Source organism: Bos indicus x Bos taurus, chromosome 14 (assembly GCF_003369695.1).
Source record: "Bos indicus x Bos taurus breed Angus x Brahman F1 hybrid chromosome 14, Bos_hybrid_MaternalHap_v2.0, whole genome shotgun sequence".
NCBI classification, from domain to species: Eukaryota; Metazoa; Chordata; class Mammalia; order Artiodactyla; family Bovidae; genus Bos; species Bos indicus x Bos taurus.
The window spans coordinates 8,321,880-8,349,347 of NC_040089.1; the positions used below are offsets into that span (position 1 = coordinate 8,321,880).

Consider the following 27,468-nt stretch of genomic DNA (forward strand, 5'->3'; position numbering starts at 1 on the left):
AGCAGCGCACGCTCGACCCTCCACCTCTCCTGCACCTTTTGTTCCCTTTCCCCCACAGTCCTTCAAAATCTTGAAGGAGAACATGCTGGTAGCTGAGATTCATCACCCAATGACTGCAGTGCAGCAGCCCCAGAGAGACGGCCAGGCAGCAAAATTTTCTGTTACCAGACTCCTTAGTTTGCCGCTGTCATAGGAAGATCCCTCTGAGGCACTTTCTGCTTCCAGCCAAGGAGATGCAGGACCATCTCAGCAGACAGTGAGTGCCGCCCCTGACGACTCTGATCCCCGAAGCTGGAGTTGAAGCCCTAGCCACGGCAATTAATGCAAAGATAGCTTCTTGAAATGTGACATGTCACAGCTTTGAAGCTCACTCCCATGAGCAAAAGTGTGATACAACCTCACACTTCTGCCCCAGGTGGCCTCGGTCCCACCAGACTGTCAAACACGGATCAACTGAGCTGATGGAAAATGCTTTGTAAAATGCAACACGGATACTGACGTGCTTGCTATTTGAATTTAGGGTGTTCCATTCACTAATGCTTTTTAAGTAAATGCTCATTTTGCATGAACCAAATCACCTGCCAAAGCAGGTCCTCAGCGTACCTGTGAGCTGACTGACGAGACTGGACGTCCGAACCGGACATCGGACATCCTGCAGAGCGCCTCTGTTGGATGTGCGGGTCGGGGACCAGGGACTTGGGGTTCAGAAAACTACACCTTAAACTTCAGCCTGTAGTGCATGTTAGCAATCCTCGTTCGATGGGAATTTTCTGGGAAGAATACTGGTGTGGGTAGCTATTTCCTCCTCCAGGGGATCTTCCTGAAACAGGAATCAAACCCCATTTTCCTGCATCTGCTGCATTGGCAGGAGGATTCTTTACCACTGAGCCACCTGGGAAGCCCTGCTTCATTGTATAAGATATTAAAAAGCACACCCCTATTTTGCAGATGAAAACCCTGAGGTTCTGGGTTGGGGGGTTAGATGATTTGAACAAGGTTATGGAACTGGTCAGGGAGGAGGAAGCAGGATTCAACTGCAACGTTTTCAATGCAAACCACTGCTCCAGCATCTCCAGTATCTACCCAGTGCCCATCTGGGCAGTACTCCAACGGCTTCACGTGCATTCATCCTAGGATCCTCCCAACCTCCCCAAGCATCAGAAATCACCATAAAACTCATTTTATAATTAGAAAAACCAAAACACAGAGAGATCATACAATGAGTAAGCATTCACTTTGGGATTTTCCTCCCGAGGTCTGATTCCAGAGTCTGTATTCTAATGAGCATCTAGCCATTTGTTAAATGGAAGGAAGAGGTTGACCCTCAACCACCCCTGAGATGGATAGAGTTCCTCTTTATTGCCCCTGCCCCCTCTCATGTTCTCCCAATCCAGTCTATACTGCCTCCATCAGCTGTTCAGATATCTGGAATTCTCACTCCTCTTTCCTTTCATCAATATCTGCCATTAGGAGCGGGTTTTTTTCAGCTATTCCCACTTTAGTAAGAATTTTAATCCCTATGTTTATCTTCTCAGGGGTTAATTGTACTTGAGGCTGACTTCCTATTGTGGAAAGGAAGGATCTGTGCCCTACAGTTCCCAACTGGAGGTGACCTCCAAATCACTCTGTGTACAAAGCAACCTTCAATCTGGAACATCACGAATATGACTGAGGCTGTCTGAAACTTGCAGCAAAGGGTTCCCTTCATAAAGCTCCGCCTGGACCCCAAGATATACATATACACCCAGGGCCCCGGAAAAAAACTTCAGAAGTAATCACTCCGTCTCAGGGAGGCCAGACGAGGGCACAGTCTTCACTTCTTGGGCATGGACCAAGCACACGCTCTGTGTTAAGCAATTCACTCTGGATTTATTGCCCACGAATGGATCATATGTCTTTCTTCAAATGCTCGTTTTCACCCTGGGTTACCTCTCAGAATAATGGATCCCATATGTTTACTTTCCATCATAGAAATAAACTATTTTATTTTATTTACCACAAAAGAAATGAATCCTCATGGAATTCCACCAAATTCTGTAATATTGTTTTTCCAGGCTTTGGTAAGTAGGCATTCCACAGGTCCTGTGTGCACTCTCTGTGCCGGGTCTTATGTTCCATAGTGTGAATCCAGAAGTTCATAAGACACAGAGCTTGTTATATACTATATAATAAGTCTAGTTCTTAAAATGTAACCAAAAATGACAGATTTTTTAATGATATCATGTAACATTAATAGTGCGTCAAATACGCTACTAAGTTCTACACGGGTATCATCTGAAAGTACGATATAAGGAAGCAGTTAAGAAAGTCACTTTGGAGGCCTTTGGAGGCAGAATGCCTGGTGACAGGTCCCAACCCTTCTACTTACAAGCTCGGAGACCCTGGGAAGCCCTCACTGGTTTGCCTCAGTGTCTACAGCTGTAAAATGGGAACAATGGGAACACTCTGCCTCCCCCAAAGCACCGTGTTAAGGATCCGTGAGTTAGAACAGGTCGAGACCTTGGAGCAGGGCCTGGCTCTTAGTAAGCATGATGGAAGACGTTTCTATGACTACTGTTATTGTCTACCCTCTCCTTTCATCTTCACAGCAACCCAGTGAGCGAGGAGCTGTCATTACCCCATTAGCAACCAGACCTGCAGACATGTACTGGCTAGCTCAAGCCCACACAGCTGGTGTCCAAAACCGTAATTCAACACCACAGGGCAAACTCTCAGCTGGGCCAGGGAGGGCAGCTTCCAGACAAAGGCTCAGTTTCAGTGCATTGCCCTGCCCTGCACTTCCTAAAAAACCAACACACGAATCATGCTCGAAGCTCCACAGAGGAGGAAGGGATAAGCTCTGTGGGTAGTCAGGGAGGGCTCTTGGAGGAGGTAACCTTGAGCTCACTGCCATTAGAGTCCAAGAGCTGCAGCACATTGGGAAGCAGAGCATGGAAACGTCTCCATGCTCTGCAGAAGGCAGGACCTGGTCTCTGCCAGCCCTTAGAGGACCACTTCCAGGGGATCTCACGGCTCTTTTGACAGGCCAGCCCCCTCCCTCCTCTTTCTGGCTGACACCAGCGTGTGCTTTCGCCCCCTCTACTCAGAGGGTGGACTGGAACCATGGGGTCCAGTTCTGACATTCAAGGGCTGGCAGATAAATACAGGAGAGAGGAGATAAGATGGAGCCAGGTTACCTTCGACCTCACACTGGATCTGAAGAGGTAAGTGAACAACTGGGCCCTTTAAACTCAATCTCTCAAGGTCAGAAGAGAACTTCCAGGTCACCTACTCAGAGCTCCTCAGACTTAGTGTATGTGGCATCATCAGACAGCCTGTTAGAGTGGATCCCTGGGGGTTTGGGGAGAGGCCTGAGAACACATATCTCTCCTGATCCCCCAGTGATGCTGAGCCTGCCTGCTGGTCCTGACCACACTGAGGCACACTGGTGTGGTCCATCCTGACTCAGGACAGAGCGGTCTCAGCCCCTCCCAGGTAGACATCTGCAGGTGGAGGTTGCCCAGGGCCAGGGGAGGCAGAGACAGCTGACTGCCTGCTGGGGCTGCAGGTGCTAACGCTCCTCCCTGTAAAATGAGAGGTGGGGCATATGATATCAGGGTGACCTTTAGATCCAACAATTACACGCTTGAGGAAAAGGTTGGAAGAGCTTCTCAAAGACAGAAGACCAAGGAGCCAGCTCAAGGGTTATTTCCATCAGTTGAGCCCAGGTCAGGGGCCCTGCAGTTCCTCGTGTCACTCTAACTAGGCTGGGAGGTGTGACGGTTACTGCCTGGAATTCCTTAACTGTCAGAGGGGGAGATATGCCCAGGGGGGCACTCATTTGGGAGACAGATTGCATTTTGGGCTCCAGTTCTTCTAGTTCCAGTTGGCCCCCTTGGATCCACACATTTTACACAGGACTCTACAGTCGCTCCCGCTAAAGAATGGAGTGTTTCCCCAGCCCTGACTTCAGGTCAGGCCAGCGTAATGAGGTCTTGGTGACAGTGTCAGACCCAAGTCTCAACCTTCAGTGGCCTGGCTTCTTTTCCCTGTTCTCTCCCTCTCCTGGGACTTCCCAGGCGGCACTAGTGGTAAAGAACCCGCCTGCCAGTGCAGGAGACACAGGAGATGTGGGTTGGATCCCTGGGTTGGGAAGACCCCCAGGAGGAGGGCAGCCCGCTCCAGGATTCTTGCCTGGAGCATCCCATGGACAGAGTAGCCTGGTGGGCTACAGTCCATTAACAAAGAGTCAGACACGACTGAAGTCACTTAGCACGCACGCACGCTCCCATTTCTGCCCACAGGAGAATAAGCTCATCTAGAAGGCAAGGCACTGAAGCAGGGCCAGGCCACCGCCATCAAGTCCAAACGACATCATCCAACTGCCAAGCGACCCCAGGATGTAAGCAAGCCTGGCCAAGGTCAGTGCAGCCATCCCACTGAGCCTGCCTGAGCCAACCTGAGGCCCCAGAGCTGCACCACGCTTCCCACAGAGCACTGCTGAGATGCTCTCTGGTTGTTTTTTATGCAGCATTTTGGTACAAATTCTTTTCAGAAGGGTAAATTCCTCAGGGTACAGAGAGGGCTCCCAGCAGAGAAGCAGACCTTGCTGGTGAGCACAGATCACTGTGAAGGAATGCACCCGGGGTGAAGGCAGATACTTACCCCTGATCTCCTGTCCTCCCAGACGCAGCGTCACCTGGCGGCTATCCTGGTCGTAGGTCACTCCAGGACAGGAAGCATTAGCCTGGGCTTCTGCAGGGTCCCTCCAGTCTCTGACATGGCACAGCAGGACATCGGGGGAGCTCAGCAACCCACAGAGGAGGGGACCTGAAGAGTTTCGAGACGGAGGAGAGGTGGGTGTGATGGGGACCAAGCAGGGGCCCCTTGGAGATGCACGTCTGTGCCCTGAGAAGCTCGTAGGATGCAGGCAGGGAACCAGTCCTCAGGAATGGACACAGGAATTCAGGAGCCTGCTTTTGACTTGGCCCATCCTTCCCCGATCGTCCTGTGGTTGTCTTACCAGACAAGTCCAGAGAGGAGGGCCACCACTCCCTCCTCACGGGATCAGCAGCAGTGACACCTCTGATATGACCAGGGCTCCTAAAGCCAGCGTCCTCTGTCTCCACTTCCCAGATTTTTGAGGCTTCAGGGAAATAAACAGTGGCCCCCACCACCACCATTTCTCATTCTCTCTGTGTCTTTCTCTCCCACACACACAATCAATCTTGAGAGCTCAGGATTATTTTTTAAATTTATTTATTATTGTTATTATTCTGGCCGCACCATGCAGCGTGTGGGGTCTCAGTTTCCTGACCAGGCATTGACTCTACACAGCCAGCATTGGAAAGCAGAGTCTTAACCACTGGACCGGCAAGGAAGTCCAAGGAAGGAGTATTTAGAGTCAAAGTACTGCTGCTGCTGCTGCTAAGTCACTTCAGTCGTGTCCAACTCTGTGCGACCCCAAAGACGGCAGCCCACCAGGCTCCCCCATCCCTGGGATTCTCCAGGCATGAACCGGAGTGGGTTGCCATTTCCTTCTCCAGTGCATGAAAGTGAAAAGTGAAAGCGAAGTCGCTCAGTCGTGTCTGACTGTTAGCCACCCCATGGACTGCAGCCCACCAGGCTCTTCCATCCATGGGATTTTCCAGGCAAGAGTATTGGAAATAGTTCTGTCAAAGCACAGAACTATTAAAATCCAGGAGCTGTACACTCATGGCACAAGCCTTCCTGGTAGGAAATGAACTCCTCGTCTCTGGGTGGACGCAAGCCAAGGCTGAGCACCCATGTCCCTGGGATGCATAGAGAGGATCCATTACTAGATTTGGCAGTTGGAAAGCATTGGACCACTTTGTCTTGAATATATCTTCTAACTCTGAATCTTAAAAAAGCTGCCCCAATGTTATGACTTTATTTAGTAGCAGAAAGACCTACCTGTCCCCTAACTGAATTTGATAGTGATTTTAGTTAGATCAATAAAGGTAAATCAAATGTTGGGATGCCTGTGACATGTCAGCCACTATGGTCAATGTTTTAAGAATATTAATTCCCTTAATTTTTATTATTTTTTATCTTCTTCTCCAGATGAGGAAATTAAGCCTCATGTAAGTACATTGTTTAAGTTTATTGAGATTTAGAATTTAAGTAATTTATATACCAAATGAATTTATATACTATATACCAATTTATATAATTTATATACCATATACACCATTGCATGGTATATAATTTAAACCATATACACCATTACATGGTATACAATTTATACCATACATACCATTATTTGGTATATAATTTATATACCATATACCCATTTGGATACATAACCCTGTTAGGTAGTACAGTTGTTCAGATTCTCCTGGGGGAAAAAAAATGGAAATTCACCACTTCACATCTCCTATCCCCTCCATTATCCTAATTTATGTCCAAATGCAGATACACTTCAAACTTCTCTCACCAAAATAGATGACTCACCAATGTCCGGCTTATAAATTTGACATTTTGTTCTCTCCTGTCCCACTTTTAACTGAGTAGCTAAAAATCACCATCACCGTTACTATCAACAGCATCTCGGTGGTGAACATTTACCTCAGAGACCCACTAACTCACTCGGTGGTTCTTAAACCGCTTAGACCATCATATCAAAGTCACAGAAACGGCTTTGAAAATGCTTGTTCCTCAGCACCAACCACAGAGGTGCTGACTCGACAGTCTGTGGAGGTCAGTGGAGGTGGGCTGCACTTGGGAACAAGCCCTTGTGAACAGCACCATCCGTGATGTTAGTGAACGCACAGCTGAATCCCAGAATCCCTGGGCTGGTGAGGCTGCTTCATCTCACAGATGGGGCAACAGAGGCCCAGAAAGGGAGGCTGGTTCGTCCCAGCTGGAGCACGGGGCAGCAGGGAAGCATAAGAGCCTGAGGAGAGCCCAGAGGAGCCTGAGCTCTGTGGCTGCCCGTCTCATAAACCTAGAACGAGAATCATGGACTTAAACAGGAGGCAGGCCGTGTCTTCCCTCCGCCTCTCAGAGCTGGGAAGAGAAACGCAGGCTGCTTTCTTCTTTAACTAGCATTCAGTGAGCACTGTGGGTGTCTGAGAGGTGGGCGCCGGCTGGAAATTTGAAATCACTTTGCTGATCCTGCTTCCGTTACGATGCCAGGAGCCTCAGGCCCCGCAAGTGTCACTGAACCCCACTTCCCAGTGGCTTCAGCTACTTGTCGAGGTACAAGGAGGCTCATGAATGTAGGTCTGGAAGTCTCATGAGTTGTCACTACTAATTCTCAGCGGAAACAAAGCCATTTCAGGGTGGGAGGTTGGCGGGGGTGGGAGTCTTGCTGGGGAGGAGGGGACAAGGGAGAAGGGAGACTCTTCCAGAAATTAAGTGCCTTCCCAGACGGCAGGAAGAGGATTCTGCTCCTGGTCATGAGCAGATCCAGCCAAAGCTTCACAAGTTAAAATTCCAGGTCTGCCCATCAGACAAGACTGGGAAACATATCTGCCCGCTGGTTGATGTGTGTCTTGAAGAAAAGCTTAACTTGCAGCATTTCGAGGTCACTGTTCAAACCCACATAATTCACAGATCAGGGTTACACTGGAGGGGAAGGCGCGTAAGCTGCTAGCCAGAAATGTCATGGAAAATAAAGGATCGTGTGGGCTTATGGCTCCATGGAACAAAATAATTATTCTGTATATGATCCTAAGGAAAATGAAATCAACATTTCCAACTTGAAAAACCCTATGGTCTGGTGAGTAATTGGACATCTGGGGAAATTGTGGTATCCTCAGAAAAAACATTTAGTTTAAAGAAGGCAAAAGTCATCCTGGATTTGAATTGCAGGGTTTCTAAATATAGGCTGATATAGAGACATATACAGACACACCTCATAGCTATTGCGGGTCTGGCTCCAGACCACCACAATAAAGTGAATATTGCAATAAAGTGAATGAATTTTTGGTTTCCCAGTGCGTATAAAAGTTATGTTCACTTTGTTCTGTAGTTTACTAAGTGTGCAATAGCATTACGTCTAAAAAAACAAAGTGCGTACCTTACTTTAAAAGTACTTTAATATGCTAACCATCATCTGAGTCTTCAGTGAGCTGTAATCTTTTCACAATAGTAACATCAAAGATTGCTGATCACAGATCACCATAACAAACGTAATAATAATGAAAGAACCTGACATATTTCAAGAATTACCAAAATGTGACATAGAGACCCAAAGTGAGCAAAAGCTGCTGGAAAAATGGCACCGATAGATTAGCTTGATGCAGGTTTGCCATAAACCTTCCATTTGTAAAAAACACAGCATCTGCAAAAGCACAACTAAGAGAAGTACAATAAAACGAGGTGTGCCTGTGCACACGCATCTCTAAACACCGCATGCGTGCATGTGTGCTCAGCCGCTAAGTCATGTCCAGCTCTTTTGTGACCTCGTGGACTGTAGCCCACGAGGCTTCTCTGTCCATGGGATTCTCCAGGAAAGAATACTGGAGTAGGTTGCCATTTCTTCCTCCAGAGGATCTTCCTGACTCAGGGATCAAACTCACGTCTCTTGGGTCTCCCACACTGGCAGGCAGATTCTTTACCTGCCGAGCCACCTGGGAAGCCCTCTAAACACTACCCAGCCCGCAAAGCCTGGACTAAGTCTCTCCTCTTCTAGAGAGCCCTCCCTGAGCGTCAAGTCCCCTTGGCATCTTCCTCCTTTGCAGTTAAGTCTCCCAAGGCCTCAGACACTCATGTCGCCTTCTGTATCAAGCCTGCTACACAGCAGAGCTCCACACACACTTGGATGTGTCATAACCTGGGTGACCAGGAGCAGCTGGTTTAAATTCTCTGAGCCTCAGTTTCTCAGTTTGTAAAAATGGCACTGGAAATACTTCCCCTGAAAACAGCAGCAAGAAGAAACGTGGTGTTGCCATGTGAAGCGGCCAACACAGTACGTGACCTGTTGGAAGGGTCACAATTGTCCCTCATTTTGTAAATATCACCTTCTAAATGACGGTGGTCCCCTCATGCCTGCTGCTCCCTACAGCATTCCCCGTGCTGTGCATACTGGCTTTGGCAACCCCATGCCTTCCTCAAATTTTACAAACCACAGGTCATGGAAGAGGGAGGAGGCTCTGGGCCTCACTGTCACCTTACCTCCTTGGACCTGCACAAGGATGAAGCCATCGCAACAGGAATCATGATCACAGGCAAGAAGACAGAAGAGATGGACCTCGGCCAGACTGGCTCCTGAGGCTGAGAAGGTGACGGGGCTGTACATTCCAGAGAGTGCACTTTGGAAACCAGTTTGTTCAAATCTTTTTTGACCTGTGATGGTGAACTCTTGGCCTGGGAGAAAAGCAGAAAGATAAACTTTTTTGAGCTCTAAAAGGAATGCAGACTGTGCTGGTCAAACGACAGTGGACCCTCTGACCACAACAGGTACAGAGTTCGGTCCAGAGAGATGCCCTCTGTGTCATAAAACCCCTGGACCTCCCGTTGTGTGCAGAGCATGGAGACGTGGCCCCAAGACCCGGACAAATACCCGCCACACCTTGGAGGTTCTGCAGGGCAGATGTGGAGAACGGGCATTTATTATGGTTTTATCATCAGTAAATATCTTTTGAGCTCTAACTGTATACACAAACACCAGACCACATGCTTTACCCAGACAACCTCATTTCACACTCAGTACTCTTGAGTTCGGTTCGGCCTGCTCTGCCATCATGAGCGTTTCTGTAACACAATGATTTGAACACGTGGTGCACAGGCAGGTTGGCTGCTGCGACACTGAGTCACACTGGTTGATCTGCAGTGTTCCCAGCATGTCCCTGCCCTGTGCCATCAAACCACAGGCCAATGCGGCACTTACACACGCAGCTAAAGAAAGCAAGCTGCAGACACACAGCGCCACGCGATACCCATCAGCCCACGGGCTTCTCTTGCCTCGGACAGGCCAGTGGCTCTGTCTTCGAAGTGACGACTGCAATTCTCCCTTCTTTGTGCATCTGGCCCTCGTTGCCACAGCTCAGCATCCTCAAACCTTCCCCTCTCCCTCCACCATCAAGCTACCCTGCCCTTCACATTTACGGGAGCATTTCTTTGTGATGGATTCAGGATGTCTTTTTTTTTTTTTTTAAGTTTTGCTAACATTTTAAATAAGACTGCTATTGTTTTTGTCAGTCCTCTGGCTAGAAGTGGCATGGTTTGGGTTTCTTCTGTCCCTCAGTCTAGTTTTTCCATAAGCTCAGTTATTTTTAGAGCATCCTTTTGCAAATATGAGGGGTTTTAATCAGATATATATATATATATATATATATATATATATATATATACACACACACACACACACATATATATTTCACTAGAGCCAAAATGTCTATTCTATTATTATATCCATTTTAGATTTGAGGAAAGAGAGCCTTAGCAAGTGAGCAGTCTGGCCTAGGTTTACACAGCTCATGGGTGGCAGAAAAAACACCAGAGCCTGTGCTTTAGGTCACCCTGACCTCCCAGTGGCCTAGCAGGTCAACAGGTCTTAACCAACTCACGCACCTAAAGCTGGGGGAGACCTTACAGCTTAGAGTGCAAGCTTTAGAATCAGACAGACCCAAGTGCAAATCTTCGCAGCACCCCAGACATGTGAGTTCTTAGGTCCTCAAAACCTCAGCTTTTCCTCCTGTAACCAGGCATGTAACCCTCGCAGATGATGCTGAGTGGATGAAAAGATAGACTGGACGTTAAAGGGCTGAGCCATGAACCTGGCCCTTAGCTGACACTCAGCAGATATATTACAGGTGTCCAAAAAAGCCAGCATCTTTTCCTCCAAGCCCTGGATCACTCAGCCCCTGCTGCCTGACTGCCCTCTAACTGTGCCAGGCCCATCCTGCACCAAAGCCCAGCTTAACTTAAAGAGCCCATGTCCCAGCTTTATTGGGTTAGAATTCACCTCTCACCCTCGATCTGTTACACTCTGTCTGTGCCTCTACTAAGGCTCTGCCATCCTTCACCCAGAGGTTAAGCCACTTGGGACAGCAGCTGCTCCCACACCAGCTGTGATTCCTGGACCCAGTCCTGCTGTCAGAAGCGGGAGTTGCCAGCCGTGTGTGACTCCTTGAATATCAATTCCAGTTCATCAGAGTCCTGTTGCAATAGCCACATTCCAAGTGCCCAGTGGCCACGCGGCTACCGGCTGTCATGTTGGACAGCAGAAACTTATGGAACATTTCCACGCCTGCAGAGAATGCTGCCCAGACGGTAGGGCCACATCTCAGCTCACAGGGCATCCTCCACACAGCTCTGCACAGAGGACCTCCTGCCCTGAAATGTGGACACGTGGGCGCCTCCTCATCCTTCGTTCGGACATCCCCCTTCTCTGAAGTTCCTTCACCGAGCACCCAAAGCAGTTTGTGTCCATTTTTCTTTTCCTTTTTAAATTGTCATAAACTATACATAATGAACGATTTACCATTTTAACCATTTTTAAGTGCACAGTTCAAAGGCAAAAAGGTACATGCACAGGATCTGCAGCATCACCACCATCTACTGCCAGAACGTTTTTCATCCTCCCAACTGAAACTCTGTCCCCATCAAATGCTATCTCTGCATCCCACTTCCCCCAGCCCCTAGTAATCACTGTCCCTCTCTCTTCTCCATGAATGTGTCTATTCTAGGTACCTTACATCCATCTTTACCCCAATGTCCTATTTCATTTTCATCAAAGCACTTATCACCCTCTGAAGTGCTCTTGTTGTTAGATCAATTCCTCTATCAGCTGTGATTCTGATTTTGATCACTGCTGTATCCACAGCACCTGCTGAAGTGCATATCCTACCATGGGCACTGGTAGACACATATGGAGTCTGCCGTGCTGGGTTCACCCACACGGTGGCCGAGTCCTGAGCAATGGAGCAGGTCTGGGAGACCCTCCTGAGCTGGGGGAGGCGGGGCCTGAAGTCTTGGGTCCCCTGGATGGAGTGTGACCAGATGCTTCCTGTTTCTAGGCTTCCTCTGTGAAATAAGGGCTAAACAATCTCCAAGGAACCCTCAGGCCCTGACTCCCTTTGACTCTGCAAAAGCATGTGGCTCTTCCTCCATGGTCAAGAGCATGGACTTGGGCAGAGGATGGCCCCAAAGGACAAGCCAAATTGTACCATCTTCCAGGTGCCCTAAGCTCCAGCATGTGGATGGACATGCTGACTACCTACTGGGCACCACAGAATTTTCGAGAGACCTTCAGAAACCATGTCCTTTCTACCTCAGCGGTGGCACTGTATTCCCACTTTTACAGAAAGTAAAATAAAGAAGGCATTCCTGATTAAAGAACTAGTAAGTTGGGGGTGAATCTAAACTCAGATCAAATTTACCCCTACCTCCCTTCTCTTTCCATTACACCACGATCCAGAATGGCTGGGTCTGTGCGTTTTCTGCTTGAAAAAATAAAAAGCAAAACAAAACAAAAAAGGGCAGAAAACAGTTCTGTCCTTGATTTAGTTTGGCAGCAAAGAAGCTTCACAATTTCCCCTGCAATTTTCTTCCAAATATAAACTTTCAGGACATGAGGAGAAAAAAAATAACAAACACTTAAAAAGAAATACAAATGCATTTAAAAAAAAATGATAAAAGGCCAAAGTAGAGTTTTCAAGAACATTTTTGAGAGGGGTTACTTGTTTTATTTGGGTTTTCTTTTTCAGAAAATGATCTCTGTGCTCTGTCATTTTTCAAAACAGGTAGTAAAAAATAATTGGAATAAACACTGGGGCAGAAATTCTAAAACCCTGGCCAGAGATCAGAGAAGACAGAGCCCTGCTGGACTCCATTCTCCCAGGGGAGCTCCCATTTAAGACAGGATGGAGGTATTAGGCTAAAGAAGGACCAGAGGCGAAAGGACACAGTCGCTTGTCCCTGCCGTGGACTGAGTCTGCTCTCGAGGTCAGCTGAGGCACTGGGCCTGGGCCGACCGATCCTCTGCAAATGCCAGCTGCTCACAGAGCAAGTCTGTGGCTGCTGGTGGCCAGGCTGCCTGCCCAGAGCCAAGGACCTAGGGGAGTGACATGCTTGCCACCTTCATTCCAACCCCCTAGCCCTCGCTCAGGCTCCCTGCCCTGTCTTCCTGTCCACAGCCATAGCCTCGGATCTTTGGGAAATCACTGGCAAGAGTGAAAAGGATCGTAGAAACCTCCACTTGCACTTGCTCTTCACCACATGCCTCACACTGTTTAAAAAGCATCGCATCATTCTGAAACACCCTCTTTCCCACCTCCCAACAACCTCGGTCCACCTGCAATTCCTTTTGACTAATGCAGGCACAGCAGCCGGTGATGCCAAGGAACCTGCCCAAGATCACAGAGCTGGCGGTAGCAGGGCCAGGGTCAACCCATCAGGTGGGCTCCAGCCCCTCACCCTTAACCGCGGGAAGCGAGGCCAGGGAGCCCTGACTAGCAAAGGTATCACAGCTCGCGGGCAGAGCCTAGTCATGGCCCGGTGGACAGGGTAGAAATATGCATGCCATAGGATTCTTAGGAGAAGCCCACCGCTCCTCCCACACGTGCTACAGTGACCAAGAAGTGTCGCCCTGTGTGAGGCCGCCCCCCTCTGTGAGGCCGCATGGGAGATTCAGACACACTTAGGTTTAAACCCAGATCCCCGATTTCTAGCAATATGTACGACCTTGGGCCACTTTCTTAATCACTTTGAGCCCCAATTTCCTCATCTGTAAAACAGGGATTATGATACTGTTTTCACCTTTCTTCGAGAATCTCTGTGGGGGGAGGAATGAAAGGATGTTTGGGGAAGTGAGACATAAACTATAAATTATGAGATGCCCTTGCTACTCAAAATGCGGTCCATGAACCAGCAGCTTTGGCGCCCCTGAGAAGCTATTTGAAAGGCAGAATCTTGGCCTTACCTTGAGTTACTGAATAAGAATACTGGAGTGGGTTGACATTTCCTACGCCAGGGGATCTTCCCAACCCAGGGATCGAACCTGGGTCTCTTATGTCTCTCGCCTTGGCAGACAGGTTCTTTACAACTAGCGCTACCTGGGACGGCTCAGGGTACTGCGCATGCGCACTACATAGGGAGGCCGTCTTGAGTGCTGGGCGTAGAAAGACAAGTGCGTGGAGGTCTGGACTGCTTGTGAGCTTCCAGGGAGAATAGAGAGGAAAGAGGGTGGGGTGGAGTTCCCTGAGAGGGAGGGTTGGTACAGGCAGCTGCAGGGAGCTCAGGGCCCATGGCCCTACTGGGAATGCCCCCGTATCACAGGCAGAATCATGGGTCTGCACGGGGCACAGGGGTAGACTCAGCTGACTTTGCCTGCAGCTTTTGTGTCTGCTCTGTAACTCAGCCCCTCCCCTGCAGGAGGGCCTCCCCAGTCCCTTGGGGCTGGGGCAGTGTGGCTCCCCTCTAAACTCGCCCTGTGGGAAAGAAGCTCCAAACGCTGAACACGTGAAGCCAGTGGGCCACCCCGCCCCCCCACCCCCCGCCCCCCTTGCCAGCCATCCAGCTTATCAACCTACCCTTTTTCAAATACACAGCTAGAGGGTCTCCTTCCCTGCTCCTCACTTTCACCTGACACTGAAGACTTCCAAAGCTGGTGGCCTGCGAGGTCCCCAGCGCATCTTCACTCTGAAGATGGAAAGAAGCTCCATTAAAGTCCTGTGATGTTTAACATAATAATAAGTTCAGCAAAGGTTGACCAAACTCTACCCAAAGTTAGGCTCGGGGGCTACAGAGATAAATAAGAGAGGAAGCTTCCTCCTTAATTTCTCCCTTTCTACTGGATCGCACAGACAGGTAAGCAGCAAATTCCAGCCAGAGTGTTAGCTGCAAAGATACATGTCATAAAAGAGGAGATAATTACCCCTGAAAAAGGAGTGCTTAATTCTTTGTGTGTGTGTGGAGCGGCTGGGGGGTGGGGGGGCGGAGGATTATCTCTTGTAACTTCTAAAACAGCTCTATCGGGTAGGTGTTATTGATATGTGCATTTTAAAATAAGGAAACACAGGCTTAAAGAGGATGAGTAGATTGCAAAATCCACACAGCTAATTATGGAGTGGAAGGATAAGAATCCCGGTTGGATTTCATTTCCTAAACACAGCGCCTGGGTGACACTGCCTGTTTAGGTGTTCTGGGGGGAGGGCAATCAGGAACGGTTAATTCTATTGCAAAACAGAAGCTAGAAAATTTTCCCAGAAAAAGTGAATCCAGGCGGATTCTGATGTATAAATAAGAGTTTGTCAGGTGGAAACAAGAGAAGGGGGATTTTAAGCAGAGGATATGGCAGAGATGGAGACCTGGGATCCCACAGGTGTTTTGATTAACTAGGTCCAGTGGTTCTCAGGGACTGTCTATTACAGGGATGGGAGGCAGGTGGTGGGTGGCAGAGAGAGAGAGGCAGGGGCCAGCCTGTGGAAGACCTTGTTTGGCATATGTGGTGAGGATCAGGCGAAGACTCTTTGGCTTGAAAATAAGGAGGTTCGACTTCTGTAAACCATGGCGTTCTCGTTTGTCTCTGATCTCTGGTCCCAGCGCTCTTGCTGTGTGGGTTTGGTAGGATAAATCTGTATTCATTGTGTCTTGTTTCTAGTACTTTGCCTCCTCCAAAGTTACCCAACTTTGAGTTTCCCAGTTCGATTTTGGGAATTTGGGGAGGGCAGAAGCTCAAACAAAGGCTATTGGAAAGCAATCACTCTCCTTGCTTTTTAGATAAAAATTAAACTCATTGAACGGATGGTGATATGGAGAGGGAAGAAAGGCCTTTAAGCAGGAAACATTCCTGCAGGTGGAAAGGATCTGAGTTTTAGGTCCCAGATTACAGGAGCCCTGATCCCATCTGCTGAAATTGTCGATACCCTACCAGCTTTGACTTATAGAAAGAACAATTTCATGTGGTTCTAATATTGAACTTTTCTTTTCCTTTTTAAAGTTATAATCATGTTTTACTTCTACAGTGAGAAAGAATGCTGGAGTCTGGGACTCAGATGGTATTTGGGGCTTTGGACAATGTCCTGGTGTGTCCAGTGACCCAAGTCGCCCAGTGAGATAAGCTGGTGGGGGACAGAGGGAAGGGGCTCATTACTATGACCCTCTTCTGATGAATCTATCAGGAAGTGATGCTGCTCAGATAAATAGTCCCTATGTCAGCTTCATCCTGAGCCATCACCAGTCCCCTGCAGTTTCAGTTTTCCCAAATCCCATCATTTTGAAGAAATGGAGGTAACATGGGACCACTTATTGATAATCTCATTCCATCATCTGCTCAGAGTGGTGTCGATTCAGTGAAGGCATTTCTGACGTAGGACAGACACAAGACAGAGCCTCCATGTGGCTGCCACAACTCACCTGACCGGAAGTCGTGCAGGCGATGCTGTCACTTGCCCAAGCATAGAAATCGCAGGACACTTCTGATCCTGCTGTGGACACCGTGAGGAAGCCGCAGGCCTCGTCCAGTGCACAGTCTGCAAGAACCAGGGGACAGTGACCCACCTGTCTCTCAGGTGATACAGAGGACAGACAGACACAAACGCCTACTCCATGCCCCTCAAACACACACACACACACACACACACACACACGCACACAATAACAATGACTACTCATGGAGGACTGGAGGATTATGAGAAAATTCTTGTAAAGATGAATGCTCAATATGTGGTATTTGTTATTATTCATCTCTGGCCTCACCCTTGAAATAGACAGCTGCATCTCCTGAGCTGGACTAAATGCTCTACAAAGAACAAATGTCCCTCAGTGCTTCTCCCTTAACATCTGGCAGAGCCTCATTCTTGGCAGGCAGCGGGTGCACTATAAACTCAGAACTAAAATTATGAGTTAGATGTACATTTTGGAAATCAGTTGATTTACAGAGTATTTCTGAAGAAGTATATTTGATTATGATCTCCAAGGTTGTATTTAACATGTTTTGCAAGATCAGCACTGTGTATTCCTATGGCACCACCCACGTGCCCGGCCCCCGATTGCCCCTCACCTGCCAAGCACTGCATCAGTGAGGACTCAGAACCGGGAACTTCAGACCTGACCGTCACAGCCACATCAGCATTGAAGATCACCTTAGATTCTGGAAGCTTCTCAAATTTCCGCATCACTGAAATGTAAGCATATCCATGAAACTTGACTCTGAAGAGTCTGGGGTCTCTGCAGAGAAGCCAAAAGGAGATTTAGGTCAAGAAATCACTTCCCACCCATTGCATTTGCTCACATGGGCACTGCAAAAAGACAAATTCCCTTTGAAGGGTAGTTCCAGAAGCTGCCTCATAGCTAACACTGAGAGCTATCGCTCACCACGTCTCCTTTTTTTCATCTCATTGTCTGGAAGTAAGAATATCTATTACATGTTAATCCTCACAACTCCCTTTTTCACATTGATACTGATTTTCTACATAAATTTATATTTCCTTGTCCTTATCTTTGAATGCTAATGATATCTCATAATTATTTTATTTATAATGATACAAATAAAATATTTATAATGATATCTCATGTTTATTTTTAAACAACTTGACCTCTTTCTGGAAAGAAGTAAATTATTTTTAAAAGACAAAGCATGTGCACATGGGTTCGTGTAAGTCTGAATATGCACCATGTGGCTCAGACATTTTTATGATAGCATTTGTCTAAATGATACGTTAGCATCTGTTTTTCTAGGTCCCATCAACACACCTGAGCTCCTGTCTGTCACAATGACACAGTCACGAGCTCATGGAACTAGACAAGAGAGGAGAAAGAAAGAAAATTTCTCAAGGCTATGAAACTTGGAACTCACCCTTTACCAAGCAAAAAATCCATGGCAGGTAACTAGCTCTCAAGGAATGAAACTCATCTTACAAGCCAAAATGCTCAAAAGCACCAATATTTTGCAGGTAACTATCAAAATATAAGCCCTGAAGTACATGAGTACTGATTTTTTTTTGAAGATGTGGTGATAAATATGTACGAGTCAGACACAAGCAACTAAGCATAACACATGTAAGCCCTCATCCTCACACACACCCATGGCTTTAAAAACGAGATCGTGTCTGAGTTGATTTTCATCATGTCAGTACATTCAAGGCCATCCTAAGCAATCTGTTCTCAGTTTTCATAATAAGTGTAGGGGGAAAAAAGTGTGTTTGGAGTGGGGATGGGAGAGGGGAGTATTAATATAATAGAAATGACAGGCATTAAGCCTTCGGAAACTTTGATACGAAAAACTCTCATTTTACAAAGTGGCCCTCATTGATCTAGAAATGGCCAAGTTCATGTGCTCAGCCCTTCCCATCTCCTCCTTTCTTCTTTATTTTTTGTACTCCTTGATATTTTGTTTATAGGGACCAGAAGCTCCAGTCCAGCAAATACCATCTTACACTCAGCCCAGTGTCCCTAAGGCTTGGTTGGTATGGACAAGAAGCTCACAGCCTTCTAGGAGATTAAATAAAATTTGAAAAGTTTTTCAGTTTCCAATTAAATTAGTCTCAGGAGCCATAAATGCGGTAAGTTTAGCGCTTCAATTAGAGAATTGGCTGGTTTTCACCTAAGAGACAACACAGTGATGGAGATCTCAACATTGCAGAGCTCTGAGAAAAAACTCATTGACAAAGAGGATAGAAACAATCTATGAACTGAGTTACCAAGGAGTCCTTGGAATATTGAGTTAGGATGCAAAAGTATACATCCTCTAGTTGTAATATCCCACATGCCTTATAGTCATTTACAAATTTACATACGTAACATATTTACAGATGTCTTGGGGAAAGCATTAAAGGTCAGCATCAAGGCACATCACCCTATTTGGTCATGATTCCTCCACAGCTTGTGAAACTGGCCACAGGAGTTCAGGTGGTGGGAAAATCCCCTTCCTCTAGGTGCCCTTTAGGAGACTGTTCTGATCACGCATGCTCAGTCGCTCAGTCGTGTTCAGCTCTTTGTGACCCCCTGGACTGTAGCCCGCCAGGCTCCTCTGTCCATGGGATTGTCCTGGCAAGAATACTGGAGTGGGTTGCCATTTCCTTCTCCAGCGGATCTTCCCAACCCAGAAATCTAACCTGTGACTTCGGCATCTCCTGCATTGGCAAATGGATTCTTTACCACTGAGCCATCTAAGAAGCATAAGTTCTGAAGAAGCCCAGATAATTAGAGCCATTCATTCATTGTGTCTCCAGTATTATTGCTGAGTAAGTTTGGAGGTTTGCTTAAGAAGCCAGAGATTCGGAGGACCTATCTGGAGGCTATTCCTACAGCACCTCAGGGAGGCATCATCAAAGTTGGCAAAGCTAGCTGTGTTCCTTGTAAACGTTTCTGATGCCACTGATTGAACGGGCTTTTCTGCTCCAGATGAATGCAGGCCAGAGCAAGCCAGGAAATGCTTTACAAAGTGTGCGTTACAATCCACACAGCTGAGCTGGTGGAAGGGATGCAAAGAGGGCTGGAGTTAAGATGTAAGCACTCAGAACAGCAGTCATCACCATGGTCCTTGGGCAAGTGGCCTTCCCTCTGAGAACGTTCTCTCCCTCATTTGTAAAAGACAGCAAAAATCGGCCTAACCGAGTCCTTAAAGCTCTAACTGTCCTTAAAGCTCTAATTCCCCTGACTGCTATTTCTGCCCAAGAGGAGGGATTGTGGAAAAAACCAATAAAGATTTTCACTGGATTTGCCATGAGATTTTATCCATGGACGTGAAAGTTTGTTCATGGACACACGTGCACAAATCCTTGGCATTTATTAGTTCTTTGCTAAGTCATTTCATCTCCATCTTGCAGATGGGGAAACTGTTGAAGTGGACCTGCCCAGCATTACAAGACCCGTAAAGGGCACCATGGGATTAAACAAGTTCTGAGCCCTGTCCTGTTATACTTGGGACTGTAGGACACCTGTAAGTTTACTCAGGGCTTTTGTATCCATTATCTCATCGAAGAGCTGGGCTCAGTGAATGTTTGTCATTTTCATAGGATGATATTGACCCTCACTGTGTCTCAGGAAGTGAGGAGGAGGCTGCTGGAGTCATGAGGCTCAGAGAAGCTGAGCAATTTTCCCTGGGTCACCCAGCAAGTAAGTTCTGGAAGAAAGACTGGCCCTCGGGTCTTCCCCTAACATCCCACTGAGGGAGAAACACTGACCACTTTTGGGGGCAAGCTGCCCACAAGAAAGGAAACCTCAGCAGATGAATGGCTTTTAAATTCATTTCTCATGAGGCTGAATACTTAGGGGTGAGGTTTCATGATGTCAGAAATTTTTTTTTCCAGTGATTAAAAGAGAGAAAGAGCAAAACAATAACAATTTTTGGATCTGAGTGATGAATATTTTTTCATCCTACTAATCTTTCAATACCTACGTAGTTTAGAAGTTTTCAAAATAAAAGGCTGGGACAAACACATCTTGCGTGTCTCTCCCACTTTAGAAAGCCGAGTGGGATTGCACACCCTGTCCCCAGGAGTGGCTAAATGAGTGGCCTGCGCGTACCCAGACACTGGGCGTCCACCAGCGGGGCCTCTGCCGCCGTCCAGGGCAGCCTCCGCCCCTCGCCGTCCACACAGAAGGCCTTCCCGCTGGTCCTGTCACTCTGGCTGGCTCGGTACTGGCCGTCCTGGTCACACTGCAGGCCCACCTCATTCTTCTGACAGTCGGTGACACCTGGAACCAAAGATGAATATAGCCATCAGTGCCATCAGTGTCGTTGGATCTTCCCTGGTGGTCCAGTGGTTAAGACTCCATGCTTCCATGGCAGGGCAGGTAGAGGTTCGATCTCTGGCTCTGCATGGCCAAAAAAAACTATCAGTGTTGTGCTTCTGGGGTCCCCTATCTGCTCGGCTCCCAGTCCTTGATCAGACATCCAAGTCCCATGTCTGAGCCAGGCACACTCCCCCAGCCTCAAACTTGTCAGTGTCCCCACCCTGACCACAGGACAATGTCTGGGCTCGCCTTTGGGCCACAAGGGCCTCTGTGACCTGGACCCGCCCATCTGACCCTCCACCGCACCTGTGTGTCCACATCAGTGGGTACCACCGGCTCTGATACCACTTTCTGGACCCTGACCCTGACTCTGCCCCCTGGTTCTTCTCCTGGTGCCCAGCTCTCCCCGGTTCTCAGGGAGTTAACTCTTTGCCACCCAGTCCTCATTTCCTCAGGGAAGTCCCTTGATGTCCCTTGACGCCTGAGTGCCACACCCTCTCCTCTGGACCTGCACCTCTGCTCAGAGCTGAGAGCACGATGATTATTTCCATCAGTCTGCAGAACGGCTGGTTCGCAGCTGTCTGCCTCCCTCCCCAGCGGGCAGGGACCTCACCTGGGTCTGCTTCCTGTTACAGCCCAGTGTCTTGCTCAGTGTCTGACACGTACGTAATACAAGCCCGCCTTGCCCACCCTGGGCTTTGATACTGTGATTTATAATAGAAATACGTATCTGGTCTTGATCCGCCATGTCTGGAAGTGGACGTTCAGAGAAAGGAGGTGACTCGGCCAAGGTCACAACAGTAGGAGGGAGAGTGGGGAGCAAAGGGGAGCAAATGCGTTTGGGGCGGGGGTCCTGAGCCCCCGCCTCCTGCTCAGCTGCCCACCGTATGTGTATGCAGCATGCCCTCCACAAACAAGGACCAGCGCGTGGCAGGGAACCCCTTCCCAGAAAGGATCCCTCGGGCCGTGTGACAGCACCTCACATCATCCCAGACTGCAGTGACTGGAACCCATGTGTGAACATCAAGGACGCTGTGTTCCCAGGGAAGAATCTCTTCTCTAGAAGGGATGCTGGACTTCCGGCCTCGGGAAATCCTCTGACTTCTTACTTCCTTGGAAATACCGCCCTATTTCTACTGCTCTCCTGACCAAAGAAGACCTCCTCTATCACAGAAGGGGACTTGATCTCTTTTGATTAATTATTTTACAACTCCAAACACGACTCAGATTTCAAATAGTAGTAGCCACGGCTGCCTCATGTTGACACCATTTCAGAGTATCATGAAAAGATGCACAACGAGGCAAGATATGGGTCCCTGCGAGGGAAAACCCAACCCTCCCCAGGTGACTGTTAAGTAAACAGGCCGAGTGAAATCACATGACATACGGGAAGGCCACCGTATGCACAGACCCGACAGATCCATGGGCCCAGAAAGGGAATATGAGCTACATGGTGGTGGTGACCGTAGGTGGAAAACATCTTCCACGTCTAAATCTGATAACACTGACTTACAAAAATTGGAACTTTCAGAATCAGACAATACCAAGATCAAAGGCCAGTTATGTCACTTTTGGGGCAACTTTCACACTAGGTGAGCGACTTCAGCTAAGTCTCGTCAGATGAGTCTTGGCTTTCTTACATGTAAAAGTTGAGCTCATAATGTTTATCTAAAAGGAGAATTGGGAGGATTGACTGCGACAACACTAGTAAAATGTCTGGCCTGGGTTTTAACAGAGCAGAGACATTCAAAGGTGGTGCCCCTTTGATTATGCTATGGACCCAGTGGTGCTCAAGGGTGGGCAATTTTGCCCCCCCATTTAAGAGATACTTGGCATTGTTTGGAGACAGTTCAGTTGTCACAATTTGGTGTGCATGAAGGAGGTTCTGACAGGTAAGGGCCAGTGCTGCTGCTGAATAAACATCCTCTCACACAAGGGACAGCCCCCCCAAATGAAGAACTGTCTGTCTCCAGATTCCAGGAGGGCCGAGGCTGAGGTGTCCTGCTGGATCGCATGGCACTGTAGCGTTTCTCTTTCGGGCAGGACCCGTGAGGACTTACAGTGAGTCTGGCTGAAAGCTCCAGCATAAACGGTAGTTCTGCCCTCAGGACAAGGGACACAGGCCAGGCTCCCTGCCTGTTCTTGGTAGAATCCAGCAGGACAGGGAACGCACTGCTCATCCTGAAAATAGCTTCCTTCCGGACACTTGACTGGAAGAGATCAACAGAGCAATGAGGTTAAAAAACAAGACACCTGCTGTACAATTACAACCTCAGAATGCATTGGATCTGCGAAATTCCAAAATCAGACAAGAACTCATTCATTTAGCAAATGCCCACTGAGAATGCACTGTGCTTCAGGCTCCAAGAGTCGAGGATAAGCCGTGAAGAAGCTCCACAAGGTTCCTGCTCTCCAGGAGCTGAAAGGGCTGGTAGGATGAGAGGGTGTCTGACAAGAATGTCAGATACGAGTGAGATTAAGCAGGAGCAGAGGGCATGATAGTGAGGAAGGCCCCTCTGAGAGACAACTTGTAAGACCTGATGAGTGAGGTGTATGCCAGGCAAGGATGCAGAAGAGAATTTCAGACAGAGGGAACAGCAAGTGAGAAAATCCCGAGCCAGGAATAAGTTTGGATTCTCCAAGGAATGGAAAGAGAAAAGCCAAACAGAGCCAGCTACTGAGTTAAAGCTTAGTGGACAAAGAGAAGGATGTCATGAGATGAAGTTGGAGAACATCTTTAAAGATGAGCACCAAAAAGGTTTAAACCTTTAAAGAGGTTGCCATGGGAACGTGGTGGCAAACAGTGGGGGGTGCAAACTTTGGGGTCAGACAGACCCAATAAAGTCCCCCTCCTCCCTGTGCCTAAATGACTGTGGACTTCTCTGAGGCTCCATTTTCTCCTCTATAACATTTTGTTGTTTATTCACTAAGTCATGTCCAACTGTTGGCAATCCCACAGATGTAGCCCGCAAGGCTCCTCTGTCCATGGGATTTCCCAGGCAAGAATACTGGAGTGGGTTGCCATTTCCTTTTCCAGGGGAATCTTCTCGACCCAGGAATCAAATCCATATCTCCTGCACTGGCAGGCAGATCCTTTAGCAATGAGCCACCTGGAAAGCCCTCTCTGTAAAATAGGGATTCATTATATTATCCCACTGGAGTGTGGTAGTGATGTGCAGATAGCATGTGCCATAATCCAGACTCCACAGGTGCTCAGTCTACAGGTGAGGGAGTTGTTCCTTGTAGCCTCAACTCCTGCTGTCTCTACACAGGGTGCCCTCCCTGTGGGGTGATCTCAACCATTCAGCACTATCTGACTCCACTCACATGGCCTCTTCCTCTGGGTCACTCAGTGATGGCGGGGCTCAGACCTGGGGCCACCAGGAGGTGAGATGCCCAGGGCATGGGATCGACAGAGGCCCTCATGGTCAGGGTATTGAGGCTCTGATTTCCTCAGAAACCCCAGGTGTGACCCTGGGAGTGGGGACCTGCTCCTGTGGGCACCCTGGACGCCTCCCTCCCCTCCTTTGCTTCTGCCTGTGTGCCCCTGTCAGTCTGCGGACTCTCGGGGCCTCTGTCCCTCTGACTCTAACACTCGCAGCCCTTCTTACTGTGCTTCCTCCAACAGGATACGAGCTGGGAAACAGAAACCCAAACTGGACAGACGCCCGTCTCCTAAAGGTTCTAAGTTGGCGTCCAAGAGCTCTGTTCCCCGGCAAGGGTATGAACTTGGCCACACTGATTCGGACAGCTCAGACAAGGGATGGCAGAAAGAGGCTCCCTCTTGCCTTTTTTCTTGGTTCAGGGTTGGGCTCCTGAGAGTTGGTCAAGTAACTTCCAGAAGAAGTGAGCTGTTACTCAGGGAGGGTGGGAGTCAAAAGCATGCCTGCTCTTGGGAGCACTGTCTTGGTGTCTGGCGCTTCTCTGTGTACCTACTGCATGTACATCACCTCAGCACATACGGGAGTTTGCATGTTACCCCCATTTCACAGATGAGAAAGCTGAGCCTCCGGACATTCATGCATGATGCCCCTTTGCCCGCTGCAAAGGGCAGTGGGGAAGTAAAGTCATAGAATATGCCAAGCACGGCACCAGGTGTGTCACCAGCACCACCTTTCACGGTCACCACATTATGGAAAAGGTATCAGTGCCATTTTAGTCTGGAGAAAACTGATGTTCAAGGTCAAGTTCAACCAGGCAGCGAGGAGATACGAGTGGGATCGCAGTCCCATTCTCACCAAACCAAAGCCTTTTCTCCACCCACCAATTCAACCACCTTCTTTTGACGAAGAAATGAAGCCCATACATGTGGGACCAGCTAGAACAGAGCCCGCGTGGATCTGACAGCTACTCTCCTGCGTATGCATATGCGTGTAGTGTTTCTGAGTAAATCAGAAACCCAGGCCCATCTTGGAAACAGAACCGTGTGTTTTCCGGCCTGCCCGGCACCATGCACACCCTCGCTCAGAGTGGAGTTTCGTTACTTCTATGAGTCACATTGTTGATCATCTCTAGTATTTTTACCTCCGTGCTGGGGCATTTTTTTTTTTTTTAAAGCAGTCTCCAAGTTCATTGCTGAAGGAAAACAAAACCTGTGCAGCAAGCCTGAATTGCTGCCTCCGAACCCCGGGTGCAGCTGAAGAGGCAGAGAAATGAAAGCTGAGATCTTTGCTGCCGTAAACTTAAGGGCTCTCGACCACGCACAAGGAAGCCGTGTTGTGTTTCTCTCCATCTCTGACGTCAAGTGTCCTTTCCACCCAAACAAACCCTTGTAAACATCACGGTGAGCCTCCTGCTCTAGCAGGTAGGTCCTCTTCACAGAAACAATTGGGTGTTTATCCTTCAGCTAAATCCCCTCATGGAACTTACTGGAAAACCCCTGAAGCCTCAGTTCCCTCCTCTGTAAAATGAGGCCATTTGGCCCGAGTTTGTGAGTTTTGCAAAGCTTTGGGGTTATGCCATCCTTCTTGCCAACCGGATCCCAGGGTCCCCAAATCAGACAGCTACATTCGTGCTGAAGAAAATTACTTGAGGACAGGGAACACTCCTTCCCTCCTTAGCCCGCTTTGCTCAAGCCCACCCCTGGCCTGGCCCTGTCACTCTCCAATTTAAAATTCCCCTAATGTGACCCCACCAGACCAAGCCCCTTGCTGTGCCCCCAGGCACCTCCACGCTGGTCCCCGCCGACCATTCCAGCTCCATCTTTTGCCACATTCCCCACACCCACATTCTCCAACCGCACGAACCATGTGCTGCTACTGCCGCTAAGTCGCTTCAGTCGTGTTCGACTCTGTGTGTGCACTGGCCCCATAAAATCCACAGCACTTCCTAACTGCCTGTTTTTGCACTAATCTCCATTTCTGGAGTGTCCATCACTTTAGCAGCCTCAACACAGGGGCGCACACACACATACACACACATACATACACACCACTGCTTGTCTGCTCTTATCCAAGCAGCAATTTCTACTCACCAGCCTTTGCTAGCTCAGTAAGCCTTCTCTGACTGCCCTGACCATGATGCAAAAGGCTTTTCACATGATATTTTAGCTGTCTTTTCACTTAACCTTGCCTCAGCTAGACTGTGAGCTCTTTGAAAATAAGGCTATGACTTTTGGTTCCCTGAGTATTTCACATTATGTGTTTGACACATAATTGCATTTTGAAAGTTTGGATGGGATAGATGGAAAGATGGATGGATGGAAGGATTAATGGAAGGATGGACGGATGGATAGAGAGATGGAAGGAAGGAAGAAGGAGGGAGGAAGAAAGAGGAAGGAAGAAAGGAAAGGAGGAAGGGGGGAAGGAAACAAGACGCAATTTGTTACTTTAGGAAAAAATCCATAGAGAACTAGCTCTATAATAAGAACTTGCAGTGAATGAGTGAGCAAATGTTGTCCAGAACAAAGATGGAAAATCCAGACCGTTTCCCTGGGATTCTCCTTAACGGGCCAATTTGGCATGAAGGCTGCCCGCAGGTAATTCCGAGGGAAAGCCATTTGGCTGGCCTTGAGGCAAGAGGGTGAACGTAACTGACCCCATGGGTGTTGCAAACAAAGCCTCCCGCTCCTGCAGCAGGTACTGCGTAGGTCAAGACGGCCCTGCCTGGCGGAGTCACGGGAGGCAGATACTCCCACTGGTCCCCCTGAGTCACTGCCCTCCCAGGGGACCATCCAGATTAACCCCCCAAGACGGCACACAGAAACCCTGCCTCATCTCCACAGGACAATGCTCTGCTTGTAGCCTCACAGCTGTGTTCCAGATGCACTTCAGAAGGGAAAAGAGTCAATTAGAACAGAAACAAGGATCAGAGGGCATGATTTCACCAAGAGCCCTTGTTGAGAAGGGAGACTTGTGAATCTGAGGACAGAACAAAGATTTTGGAACCAGCACAGCTGAGTTGAAATCTCACGTAGCCAACTGACAACAAAACCATCTGCTGAAGTTTCACTATGTGTGAATAGACGTGCTTTGTGTCGATTATATTCTGCTATGCAAATTGCAGCCCCCCACCATGAAATAGATATTACTGTCCCTGGTTTCCAGATGATTCCTAGTGAAGATGGGCAGTGTCCCAAGAACTCACACTGCGAAAGTGGTGGAACCATGGCTTGAACCCAGATCTGACTTCCAAGACTTCCAGCTTCCTGACACTGTCAATTGTACTCTCCCCACTGCTTTGTCCATCCCATGGGATTAGACTCTCTGGACCAGAAACTCAGTAGAGGATGGATGTTATCACGGATACTGGAGAAAACCCGGGGCTTTTGGTACTGCTTTTGTGAATTCCACTCTGGACCTTTCTGAGCATTTGGAGTAAGGGGTGGGGATGAATGGTGTG

The 27,468-nt window shown here is 48.3% G+C and overlaps 1 protein-coding gene across 1 annotated transcript in view; it reads right to left on the reverse strand.

The window, feature by feature from the left end:
* The window catches only part of TG (thyroglobulin), a 235,997-nt gene that overhangs the window by 166,212 nt on the left and 42,317 nt on the right, over positions 1-27,468 (reverse strand). Inside the window, exons 21-27 of the mRNA XM_027560798.1 lie at positions 22,689-22,838; positions 20,419-20,589; positions 16,952-17,068; positions 16,306-16,421; positions 14,481-14,589; positions 9,121-9,312; positions 4,645-4,809 (exon numbers count right to left, since the gene is read on the reverse strand). Coding sequence (XP_027416599.1) covers positions 4,645-4,809; positions 9,121-9,312; positions 14,481-14,589; positions 16,306-16,421; positions 16,952-17,068; positions 20,419-20,589; positions 22,689-22,838 — 1,020 coding nt within the window. The remainder of the gene's footprint in view (positions 1-4,644; positions 4,810-9,120; positions 9,313-14,480; positions 14,590-16,305; positions 16,422-16,951; positions 17,069-20,418; positions 20,590-22,688; positions 22,839-27,468) is intronic.